Raw genomic sequence first — 12986 nt, forward strand, 5'->3', positions numbered from 1 at the left:
ATAATGAACAGGGTGGAAGTAGTAATGGTTATGCAAATTATTTGGCTCAGTTGCAGGTACTTCTTTGAGTTTCATATTAGGTAAAGATAATGCACTGGGAGCAGAGTGCAATTGCATAATTAAGATGGCAGCTTTCATTTTGTCCTGGGAAAGAACAAACAACTACATTTCTCCAGGAGAGTAAACATTCAAGGCTTCCCAGTGTCAGAGTAGCCTGTTTGTTTTTGTTGTGTATCTCTAAAACCACCATGACTTTTAGGGGAGCTGTGATTACTCAACATTACAGGAGACATGATTAGATGAAGGGGGTGTTTGATGTGTGGATTTTACCTGGACTCAGGCTTCTTGCTTTGCATTTAATTGTTAAGAGCTGTAGTGTTTGTATTCCTGGAGGTCAGGAACGTGGGTCTGTTCCCGAGGTGACTGCTAATGCCATGAAGCACTGGTGTTCCCTCGGAGGAATTCGGCTTTAAACAAAGGCGGTCTGTGTATAACACACCCTCTTCAGAACGAAGTACCTCACAGCCACTTGTCAGGAATGGAAGAGCTCTATGATCACGGTTGCTTTGAAAGGAAAAACAATTTTGAGAAACTTTTATTTATTGCAGTTAAATGAAAACCCTGACTTTGTGAATATGGGCTGTGGGCCGTTCTCGTTCTTATAGGAATATATCTTGAAAGAGAGTATGTGGCCCATGCTTGCTCTCCATCCAGTATGCACCACACAAGCCATTCCTGTGTCTTATGTGCATTGCTTCATGCTGTGATATTTCCTAACCGGGCTAAGTCAAAACAATTTATCTTAGATCTGAATTTTTGTTATGTAGCCCCTGATTTTGTGTTTTGTCAAACTCAGTGAAACAAGCGTTTGCCATTTTAATCTGCCATAAGGTATTCAAGACTTCTTCACAGAATGGGAGAAACTAATAGCTTCTCCCCACGTTTCAGAGCCAGGGTTGTGCCTGTCAGATAACTGACTGTAAACAGTTGTAGTCCAAACACTTTTTTTTTTTTTAATTATTCTCCTAACGTTTGTGTACTTACTAGTTAGAAATGTTGATGTTTTCCCTTTTCTCTTCAGATGACACTGGCTGTCCTAGTAGCCAGTCAGTATCTCCAGTTAAGTCTCCTTCTGATGCTGGAAACAGTCCAATCAGTTTTTGCACTGGTAGCGATGGACACTTCTCCAGGAAGAAATTCAGTCCAGGGACAATGAATGAAGGGAACCCGCAGCTGGCTCGATATAAGAAGGAGACAAAGACATGCCTTGTAAAGCCCGGTGAGTATAGTGTAGTTCATTTCTTTAATTACACCTTCTAGTTGACTAGTACATCTACAGGTGTCTACATATATTATATTGTGCTGCCTGTGATGCCACTGATGCTGATAGTAAATAAAAAGAATAGTTGGGTTCTTTCTGTGGAGCCACCTGCAAGATTTGAAAACACTATCGGTAATCGCTTCTTCATGGGAATATAATTAACTGACGTCTTCGCTTTCTTTTATGAGGTACAAGCATGATGCCAAATAACAACTGAAATGGATTTTATCCTATTTCATAGTAATTCCACACATATTTCACTGGCCAAAGATAAATGACTTTTACTATGAAAGCAAAGAATTACAGTCTTCTGATGTTGTTAGATTTATTGTTGGATCCTGCCTAAAGTTTACACTGCCAGGCTGTGATAGCTCTGGGTATGCAACATGTCAACCCAAGGCAAGATAACGGGCAGTCTACGTATGGGAGTTAGGCAGATGTAGATCCATACTGCACTGGGTGAATCAAGAGCATGTCTCCCGTTGCCTCAGGCTGATGGACCACCTCGGACCACGAACTAAATCAGCACCTGCTTGTCGTACATCCAAGACTAAATATCCTGGTATGTCATTCGCTGGTGTAATTTTAAGGAGTGGATATAAAATGTTTTTGTGATTCATGTACAGGCAGCCCTTGATTACGAATGGTCACGGTATTTGTGCTGTTATATAATTAATAGTGGGGACAGAGCAGATTTTGCACCTGTACAGAGCCAGCTGAAGAACTGACATGGTTTATGAGCTCAGATAGCTCCTGGCTGTACTGTTTCCACAGTCATTTTACCTCTGGAAGCAATTTAGATCCTTTCATGAGGAGCCAGCTCAGATTTACCAGCACCATGTTTCATCCAGAAACAGTAGAGAACCTGTTGCAAAAACTCTTCACTGGCTTGGTCGTTGAAAGGAATGATTAAGTCTGACTTAGCACAGTTTTTTTTACCGAAGAGTCCTATACACATGGAAGACAGTTATGCAGTTGTTTCAATAAATTACTTCATTATTTTTGATTGTCACATATAAATTGACCTATAATACCAAGTTATTAGCCTTTTGCAGTAATAGTCAGAAGTTATCTTCATTTTAGTTGATGGTATTATTTCAAGTCCTTGAATGGACTCAGTTTGTTTGGCTTAGGTATGTAGGTATTCATGTAGGTGGGCCATTCAGTCACTGCCTCTGTATTGAGTGATGTCTGAGGTTGGAAAACTTGTCTGTAGAGTTCAAGCATGTCACTCCTGAGACCCATCAAAACTCTCAGAGCAGGAACTGGCTCTGATTTACAGAATACTTCTAAGTTCTTCCTGCCAAATATCTCACACCTTTTTAGTGGAAAGTTGTCAAAAACCACATCGTATTCAGTGTGAGAGCTGACACAGGCAAGGGACATTCCTGAAATGGTGAGCATGTCAGGGGACAGCTGGGGTTCATTTTGCTCACTGTTGGCCACAAGTGGTTAATGTAATTCTCTCCCATCGCTGTCTCTTGGCTTCAGGTGGATCCAGTCCCTTCCCCATGACTTACTTGCCTGTGAAATTCTGGTGACTCAGTCGGGAAGATCTAGTCCTTGTGCAAAGAGGAGGTATGGTCATGTAGCAAAACACGCAGGGAGTAGCGGGGGAGCAGTAGAAGGGAAGTGGGACATGGGAGGAGACTAACAGCAATGTGTCCTTGTTGTACGTAACCTAGTTCTGCATACAGCTGGATACCTCAAACTACAGCGCAAAAGGAGTTGTGCATAGTATGTTTCTCCCTACCAAAAGCCCTTACTGATTTACGGAGATAATCTCTGTTCATATTTATCTGAAACGTCTTGTGATAATGACTACGTAGCAGGAGCAGACATGAGAGACAAAAATCCAGCCTATCACTCTCTTTTGTAGACTCTGTCCTGCACTACATTTTTGTAGGCAGGTACATCAATCAGTGTGCACCTTCAAAATGCCTGTTATTTTGTCGAAAATTTATCTGTTTCCAGGACTGTTTTCTTGGAACATGCTGAATCTCAGAAGTAACACTCACACAGATATTTAGATAACTCAGGAAATGTCAGAGTGGGATAGCACTGAGAATGAACCCTGGGATGTTTTTAGGCTGTTCCCAAGCTCCAATGCTTTTCTGCTACTCTAGCAACATCACTTCATCTTTCTTTTCTATTCTTCAAAATATTAAATAAATACAACGTAGTTTTTTTTTCTCCAACAGCCTAAAGCATTGTTATATGGATCTAAGTCATCTTCACCTCTTGAAGGATTAACAGACTAGATTTGGATATCATTCATAATTTATGTTGTTTGCATAGTGAACCATACTTAATCATGGAATGCATTATCGCTGCATCTTGCTAAACCTCTGAAAGATTTATAATCATGAAGAAATTATTCATTTGGGATAGTTGGTAACGGTTTTTATTGTGCATTGCATCCGAATCACAGCAGTGTTATAGGTGAATTTGACTTAAAATCGGTGCCTGCTTTTCCAGGAAAGGATGGAGAGGAGGGGAACATTAAGGAAGATACATAACATCCACTCTAGGAGAAAGTTACAAGCCTTTTAATTTCAGGATTTTAGAAGTTGTTCCTCCTTTTGGATGTGATTCATTTATGCAATATTAAAAGCAATAGAAAATGTGTTACAGAAAATGCCCTCACAAAATGACACAACAAGCTTTATTAACACTACTCCTAGTTTTTAAAGATGCTGTGCTGAATCCTACAGTTTCTGTAATGAATAAACAGGTGCATAAACACTTCCACATATTCATGTTCTTGGTGCACTCCTGCAAAGATCCATCCTGAATTCCTGCAGCTCATGTCCACATCTTGTTGAGAATAGTGGGAACTCTTTTGCTTTCTTTGACAGTCTTTCTCATCTCATTTTTCGACTTCCATTAGAATGCTTAGCACAAGGATTCAAAATATGGATCTGGAAGCTGCAAAGTACTGACAAACTTCCAAACACATGTGGATAAAGCAGGGAGTCTTGGGCAAGAGTTATGTCACTAACTTTGAACAGACTTGCATGTTCAAAGTAGCACAGAGATGTACTTGTATTTAAATGTCTGTGAGAATCACAATCTGTGAAAGGCACCTGATCAGCCGACTGCGTTCAGCATTTCTGGCACAAGTTCTAGCCTTTGCTTTCTTGCTTTTGGTGTCATGGGCACAGGGGACAGTTTATTGGATGAGCTGAGGTTACTGTTACAGCTGCTTCTTCGAGCCCATGGACTTGCTGAAGTTTCACATGAAATTAGTAGGATTGAAGATTAAACACTAAGACCATCCCTGACTTGTCTCTTTTGCACCTTCAGGAGGTGTCATATACCATACACTGTCATATACTATATTCTGCCTGCAGAGCAGAGATGCAAGCACCACTGCATGAAACGAGTACCATACACTGCCATATACCATATTCTGCCTGCAGATCAGAGGTGTAAGCACCACTACATGAAACGAGACCTCAGTGAGCCACAGTTCGGGTCAGCTGCTAATATTTGTAAAGACTGCCTGTCTGTCATTCACAGCTGGGTTCAGTAACAACCATTCCAGACATGAAGGAGCATGAAATTGCATATGAACACAACAAAATACTGCTTTCTTACTCTGACAGTGGTCAGACATCAGCACAGGTTGCCTAGAAAAGCGGTGGGTGGAATCTCCATGCATGGAGGTACCCAAAACTCATCTGGACACAGTCCCGGACAGCCTGCTTCAGCTAGACTGGCTTGAGCAGGAACTTGGACTAGATATTCTGAAGCGGTCCCTTCCACCCCCAGCAGTTCTGTGCTTCTGTGTTGTCCGAACTTTTTTCCCTTTAAGCACTGAATCACCCAGATCCGTAGTTTTGCAAGGCACACATTGTGCTTTTCCTGCCCTATCTTTCATGTCTCCTGACTGCTGTTTCACTTCTAGTGAGTTAATAGGAATGAAAGAATGAAAAGAGTAACTTGTAACAATTAGTATTCCATTAGAAATGTCGTTTAACTTTGAGCCATTTTAAGCGTTGTTGTAGTCAGCATCTGTTGCCAGTATGTTCTTCTCTGCTTCTTGATGGTGAATTTGTCAAGTCCTAAGTGTGAGCCGTGGGTTAGGATGTCCCAGTCTGAACACAATCATCTTTGCAGGCTTTAGGACAGTTAGGAATTCGAGGAGAGACAGGTGGAGCAGACTGTGTTGGACTGAAATTGGTTGTGAGTACGGTGCAGGTGCAGTTGCTTTTTTACTCAACGTTGGAGCTGATTGTAGTTAAGAAAAAGGAGGCAAGGGAAGTGACCCTGGGCATTTGGGAATATGACAGTTTGAGCCAAATAAGCTAAACAGATTAGACTGGAAATGCAGGTGTTAGCTGCAAATGATGGCTAGATGTTAAAAATGCCTAGCTGGTAAAATGTAATGCTGTTCCCACTTATTTTTTTGCCTTGTCTGGTGTGTGAGGCTTAGATTCCCAGGAGACTAAATGTCCAGGAACTTCTTCTTGGGGACACCCTGTGCAAGCAAATAGTTGTGGCGAATTAATCCGTTAGGGTGAAAATAGCAGAATAGTTTATCCATATTGCTACTCTACTTCCCTACGTGTCTGCACTCTAAAGGCAGTCGCTTTGGTTGTTTTAAAAACAAAACGTAAAAGCTCTGATTGAGGTTATGTTGCTGACATGTGGCCATATGACTTTACAGATCTCTTGTCAGCTCGCTCCCTCTCTTCAGTAGAGTGGTGTGGGAATAATAGTGTCTGACGCTGATACGTACCTATGTATGTGCTTCACTTCAACAACAGAGGAGTTGGTGTCTAAGTTCTGCAAGAGGAATGCCTTAGAGGTAGCTCTGGAAATATACTTCACCCTCACGAACTTGACTTTTCTGGTTGCAGAAGGATGCAATGATAGGACTTTGTTTTCTCTTCGGAAGACCGATAAAGTATCAGAAAGACACATTTGACTGGTGCATTTGTGCAAGAACATTGTATCTTGTATTTGCATGGCTTTTGTTCGTTCCCTGTACCGGGTTTCTGCAAGCAGTGGGAAAAATAGAACTGTTGTCCCCGTTGTTCAGGAACAGTGGTACAGAATACCAGGTTACAGAACGTGCTAACTTGAGTAGATCCTGTGGCACGCAAAGAGCTTCCTTGTTCTTCATGACTGCTAGTTGGTACTTCTACCTCTTACGTTGAAATACTTTTTAAAATGCTGCTGGTGTACTATGTATTTGAAGGCAAACTCACATTCATTGGCTGTTGGAAAAAAAAACCAAACAAAACAACACAAAATACTCAAGAGAAAACCAGTATTTGGAGGTAGCAATCTGGCTTGACTGATCCCTAAAATAAATGGGCATGCCTCATTTGAAAAGCAGGATGGTGCAAAGGTAAGAGCGATGAGAAGACTGGTGACCTCAGCGCAACGTGTCTCTCTTTCTGCTGTCACTTACTTAGCAGTACTTTATAGCCCACTTTCCAAGACTGCGCCTTTCTGGGACAGGGAAAAAGAAGAACAAGGCTATGTCAAAGAACATTTAACTCGGTTACAAATGCAGGATTTCATCAGAGTACGCCGTGCTCCCATCCTGCAATCAGTCATAACCTTACTTGCGCGGTGAAGGTGGGAAGGTTTGTGCTTCTGTTCCTGAGACTGGGCAGATAGTTAAATGTGTGGCTGCTGTCATGTGCATAAGCATACTGAAGTGGGGAAATGAGCTACACCTGATTCAGTGTTCTTGAAATATGTGGTCACAGAACAAAAAAATGGACTGAAGATGGACCGAGTGAAGTAAGTTGATAGCAAATGATGGAGCACCTTGCCTATGACCGTACGTTCTCCACGTCTATGGAGATACATAGTGGTCAATGACACATGCTTCTGGAAGGCTTTCCACCTGCTTCTTAAAACCTCACCTTGGCAATAAAAAGCGAGGATGCCGTTGAACATGTGTCATCTTTCCCAGATCTAAGCGCATGGTTCAAATGCTTCACTTCTGTCCCACACCTGACAGCAGACAACGTAACCATCCTGACATTCGGGTCCAACGGCACGCAACGCTTGTTTCCTCTACAGTTTTCATCTCACTCTTCTCCCTTTCTTACACGTGGACCTCGTAATATCTTTAGAGCGGAGACGGCTTGTGATTTATCTGACCTCAATTCCCTATCTTTAATGTCGCTGTAATCTTGCTTGCACAAGTGCACTGAGGGCCTATTTTGTTCTAACGGATATATGGTGAATAAGACCAGTCAATCTAGTGTGCCATCTTTCTAACCAGACGTATAAGCGTTTACTTCAGGAGAAGAGAAATAGTACCGTGAGCTCAGTGGTTATACTGACTAACTCTCCGTTGACTAAAAATGGGAGCCAAGGCTGGCTCGGAGATGGGTGTCTGCGTTAGGGATGTCCACGTTCAGTCAGACGAATTCCACTCCTGTCTCCCGTGTTCCTCGTCAGGTCTCTGACCACTCTGCTGTTAGCCCTTATCGAAGCCAAGTACAATCTCTGTCTCTTTTACATCTCTTTTTTTTTTTTTTTCTTTTTGAACAGAAAGGAAAGTCAGTCGTAGACGTTCGGTTGCGGAAGAAAGTTTGCGTTTGAACCACGCATGTATCTTCAAGTAGGTCTAATTAGATGCCTTTTCGTCTTCTGCTCATTCCTGATAAGCTTAGGCACTGTCCGTTTGTCCTGTTTCTCAGGACCCCTGCCCAAGGTGCCTAGCATTGCACAGGGAGAATCTGTATCTCATTTTACACTGGGAATTCCCAGGAATGAAGTATTTGTAGAAGGCAAGCTAAGTAAATTGCACTGAAGTGAAAAAAGTGCTTGTTACCGTCCAAGAGATAATACTGGAATAGAGTCAGAAAACACATGTTTTGAGCAAAAGATGCTTGGAAAGCGAAGTACAACTTATTAGCATAGAGCTATTGTTTTAGTTTGGATTTACATATGTTTTAGATTTGAACTTTGAATTTCCATAAATTTGCTTGAATTGTTGTTGAAAACATGTTCAAATAGCCAAGTGTTTCTTTCAAATGGGAAGAAGCAAAGTAGCAGCTACAAAGAGTGTTTTAGCTTTCAAGTGGTCTGCATTTCTGAGCCCAAATCTACAAGTCCCTGTTAAATGACAGTGGCCTAGAAAAACAACCTTGCAATTCTGTGTCGCCAATTTTATAATCCACCCCCCTCCAAAAATTGTATTAGATGTTGCTTAGTAGAGACATAGGCAATTAGTGGTTGGGCTGTGGCCTCTCAAGACATGTATTTCTTTTTGTTCAGAAGACTTTCGGGCTGCAGCAAGCGTCCACAAGTCCCAGCGAAAATGGAGGACGCAAAATACAAGCCAGCAGGTTGCCACGGAGGATCCGGCAAGTAAAAGGTGAAAGGCTGAGTCCCACCTGTCCTACAAAATGACCTGCCCAGCTGTGGGCTGGTGGCACAATCCACCTCCAGTGCAAGGTCTTGGGCACAAGTCGTCTGCAGTTAGGTGCTTATCTCCTTCCTCAAAAAGGAAAAAAGAAAAGCATAAATGGAGATCCCTGTTACTTAGTTCAGTAAAAGGAAAAGAAACTTCTATCTCGATCTGTTTGCGCCTCTTTTAGAGGGTCGACTTGAGCACAGAGGAGTGCCCTGCCACAGGGCTGCTTGGCTGGCTGAGGGGATGCAGGGAGCCTGCTCCCAGCGAAGCCGTTCCACTTGTCTGGTTTGGTAACTGTTCTGTTGGGGGTTTGAAGCCGAGTTCCCAGCAGGCACACCATAACTCCTTTCTCTCTCTCTCTCTGGCCCGTTAATGGTCCTGAAGGCACTCCAGGTGTACAGGAAGTGGGACAACCACCGGTAAAGCGAGCTTCTCACCTGAGGACGCCTGCAAGCTCGAGCGTAGCCTTCCACTTGGTCAATGTGAGAGCCACGGCTCTAACTGCAAGTCAGAGTGAGTAGGGGATGCGAATGCGGGACATTGACAGGGAGTGCCTGGGCTGCTGGACAGGGTGAGACCTGTGCCAGCCAGTTCGTCTTTTAGCTCCAAATGCCTTCTGAAAGAGATGCGAGTCTCCTGGGGATTGTGGGCACGTGCTCCTGCATCGGGAAGCAATGGCTGAGTGCCTGGCGTGAGAGGAGGACTCGAATGTAGAGGTCAGAGTTGAGGCAGGTATGGAAGATGGCAGTAGCCGTGATCTTTTGTAAAAAAAAATTCTTTTTGTATATTCAGGCAGGTTTTTTTAATCTCAGCTGCTAATCCAGAGTGGCATATGAGCCAAAAACAAAAAAAAATAGTTCTATACACACTGTGCATTCTCAATATTTGTTTTAAAATATGTATGAGGTCAAGCTAAAACATGCTTTGCAATTTGTGTATTTACTGCAGTGAATTTTCTGCTCCTGATGGCTGTGTGTTTCTCAGCCTGCTTTACCTCCACAGATAGAAATACCGTGCATACGAAAGAGGCCATTCTGAATCTTCCCTTAGGAGACTTTTTTTTGAGTTGCACTTTTAAATTACAGTCTGTGTTATTTATGCCAATGTTTAAAATAGCTTTCTGATTCCTCGGTTAAAGTATTCTGAACCTACTCCAGCTACATTTTACTATGCACAGCTCCCACCAACCATCAGTTCTTATTTCAAGTCAGTTTTCATGAAAGAACATGCGTTGCAGCCAGAATCCTGTGCTGCTGTTACATGGTTTTCTTTACAGTTTTCCAGCTGTATTCCTGCTCCCCATGATAAATAGTGTTGCCAGTATTCACTTTTATCTTAGAATACACAAATAGCGTTCCCTTAATCTCCTTTCATAAACAGTGTCCTGTAATCCTGTTATCATTATTGTTGACCTTTTCTGGAATTCCTCCAGGTTATTAATTCCTTTTTAATGAGAATCCTGGGATTTAAACTGTTTTCTGAGCAAGGTTTACTCAAGAATTGCCAGATTATTTTCTTTTCTATGTTCCTTTACATCCCCTGTTTCTGTATTGTCTGACATCTTACTACGTTTAAAGTGAAGCTATGCAAATAACTGCTTTGGGGGTTTGCTGCCAAATCAAAACCTTAAAGAAAACCATTATTTCAGACTTAACAAAGACAATATTCAATCCAACTAAAATATTGAGAGTGTTGGGGGGGGGGGGGGGCTTTAATGTTTTTACCCCCTTTTTAAAAGAGGAAAGTCATTTGTGAGTTTTCAGAGTTAAAGCATCATTTCAAACAGAAAGTAGAAAATTCTGCTTTTTCATTTTCTGGCCATGTTTGACTTCAGTGTTCTCTGAACTTTGTTTTTTGGTTGCCAAATTACTACCTAGTAGTTTTTGTTTCCCTCGGAGTGATTACTTTAAATACTTTCTGAGCAGTATTGAGTGGATATGTCTATATATTCCTTTTGTTTATATAGCTGTATTTATACGTAGGCATGGGAAGCTAAGAGAATACCTTTGTTTTAGTCATGCAAATCTCACTTACTTGATTTCACTGTGGTATAAAGATGTCGAGTAGGTTGGTGGTTACTGCGTAAACCACTAAAGAGGTCTTTGCAGATATCAGTGGCATTTTGAACATTTGGCCTGCTTAGGCAATGGTATTTTACATGCTTTTATGCACCTAGATATATAAATCCTGGTAAAGCTGTGCTTTAGATGCCTTCACTCTGCTTTGGTTCTCACAAAGTTACAATTCTGAGCTCAGAAAGAGCCCAGGAAAAGGGAGAAATGCACGTCCAGTCCCTGTTCCAATAAATAAACCAAAATTAAAAAACATAAAATAAAACCCAGCAGCCAGAAGAGCAACTAGATAGAGGTTGCCCAACTATGCCCAAACCTTTAGATTGCAGAGCTTCGTTTTCTCAGGTGTGTTGGGTGCAGGGGCTGGGTAGGGACTCCTGATGGAGATGAAGTTCTCCTGATCTATAAGGTCCTTTCCAGCCCAAACCATTCTCTGATTCTGTGGAGGTGGGAGCTGCGGGAAATGCATGTGTGTTTGGATTCCCCCATGTTAGTAGGGCATGGTGAAGGCAGGTATCCAAATTTGAGTGGATTTCCAGAGGAGCTGGAGAGGGGCATGATAAGCTGAGGGGACGGGAGCCCTCATCCAGTTCCTGCTTCTGGATGCTGTGCGTGTCCCTGGTGATGTGATGGGGAGATGCTGCACAGCCTTCTCCCAGTTCAAAGAGAAATCTGGCCCTGCAAATCCCAGGTGGATCCTTTCCCCAGTAAAGCAGACAGCAGAAGAGAGCTTTTCTTGGGCCACTTTTGTATGGACGTTGATGTATTGGGTGTAGTGTGAAACACCCACCCTGCTCTTTAGACCGGAGCCAGGCACCGAGCTGTTCAGCGCTTCGAACACTGACCCGCTTCTAGCCTGCCCAGAAACAAGAGTTTCACACAGCTGAGAAGCTTTGCTTACCGAGACTGATGGGAGGTATTTCCCAAGAGAGGTGGCAGGTCGGGAGAGCGCCACTTCCAAATTTCCCCCCCGGCAGCTGGGGGCCTGGCATCCTTTCACAAACCCAGACTCCAGCCACTGCAAGGTGGACATCACTTCCCAAGAAGCTTGCAATGTGTCACCTTTAGTGTGACATAAAGCAGCGAACCTACTTTACAATAGCGGATTTATATCTACCATTACATAATGGAATTTAAAATTCTGCAGGGTTTGTTTAATATGTTATTAGTGTTACAAGCCTTGCCTTGCGTCCACGCTGAGGCACTTCATTATAGGTCTCTATTCCTCCCTCCTGAAATTCTCTACGTGATAGGAAGCTGTTGGCTTTCGAAATCCGGGCAGGCTGTGACTGTTTGCTAGAGTTGGCAGGACACAGGTGTGACCACAAATCTGCAAGGATTAATAAACTGCAAAAGCACAGGCTCTTGTCTGTCATTTGTGCTTCTTAACGATAAGGCTGCTAGTGGGGAAAAAAAAAACCAGCAAATGACAGCAGTCATAACTTGAAATGCATTGCCTTCAGAGCTACCTGGGCTTTATTACTAGAAAAATGCAGTTTAGGCAACCCATCAGTATACTGGGTAGAGTTTTAATGTTCTTTTCAGTAGATGACATTTGAACTCTTTTAGTTCTTTTGTAATCACTTCAAGGTGTGCGTTACAGTAAATACTTGATTAACTTATGACAAATTTTGCTTTTCATCCTGGGACTGCAGTGTTGATTAGTTAGTTACCTCCCAGATATGTTTCTCCTTCCAGTGTTTTTCACTTGCCTGTTGAAAACATGTCAAACTGATTCGAAATGTTTTATGCCCATTGTAATGAAAACCGTATGTCTTGCATGAAGGATGACTGTGCAAAAGCTTTCAGCTGAATCAGGTTTAGCTGAGCTTTAAGGTCCCTTCCAAGCCTTACCATTCTATGGTTCTATGATTTGCATATATACTGTGAACACGTGCCTGCGCAGTTCGTTGCTGTGCACCAGCCAGCCTCTCTCCTCCTTGTGCATGGGAAGCAGATTTAGGAGATGTGTTGAAGGGGCCTCTGAAAGCCCGTTGTTAAACTTCTGCCACCAACGTGGCAGGAGGGCTGGGATGTTTTCCCAGTCTGTGACGGAGTTTGCTCCCTTTCTGCGTACTGCTAAGTCATCCCTGACAAAGATGACATTTTCCAGCTCCTAAAAATACTTCTGACCAGCCTATCCATTTCCCTTCAAACAGACCAAGTAGCCCTGCCAGGTACAGAAAAAATCTCCTGAGGTGAC

General features: G+C 42.7%; 1 protein-coding gene across 2 annotated transcripts in view; it reads left to right on the plus strand.

Annotated features, from left to right (window-relative positions):
• SYBU (syntabulin) overlaps positions 1-12986 on the plus strand; it is a 43204-nt gene that overhangs the window by 14514 nt on the left and 15704 nt on the right. Inside the window, exons 3-4 of one of the 2 annotated variants that reach the window (XM_075415669.1) lie at positions 1082-1279; positions 9105-9224. In XM_075415669.1, coding sequence (XP_075271784.1) covers positions 1082-1279; positions 9105-9224 — 318 coding nt within the window. The remainder of the gene's footprint in view (positions 1-1081; positions 1280-9104; positions 9225-12986) is intronic. The other variant, XM_075415670.1, reaches the window with a different exon arrangement.

Source organism: Opisthocomus hoazin, chromosome 3 (assembly GCF_030867145.1).
Source record: "Opisthocomus hoazin isolate bOpiHoa1 chromosome 3, bOpiHoa1.hap1, whole genome shotgun sequence".
NCBI lineage: Eukaryota > Metazoa > Chordata > Aves > Opisthocomiformes > Opisthocomidae > Opisthocomus > Opisthocomus hoazin.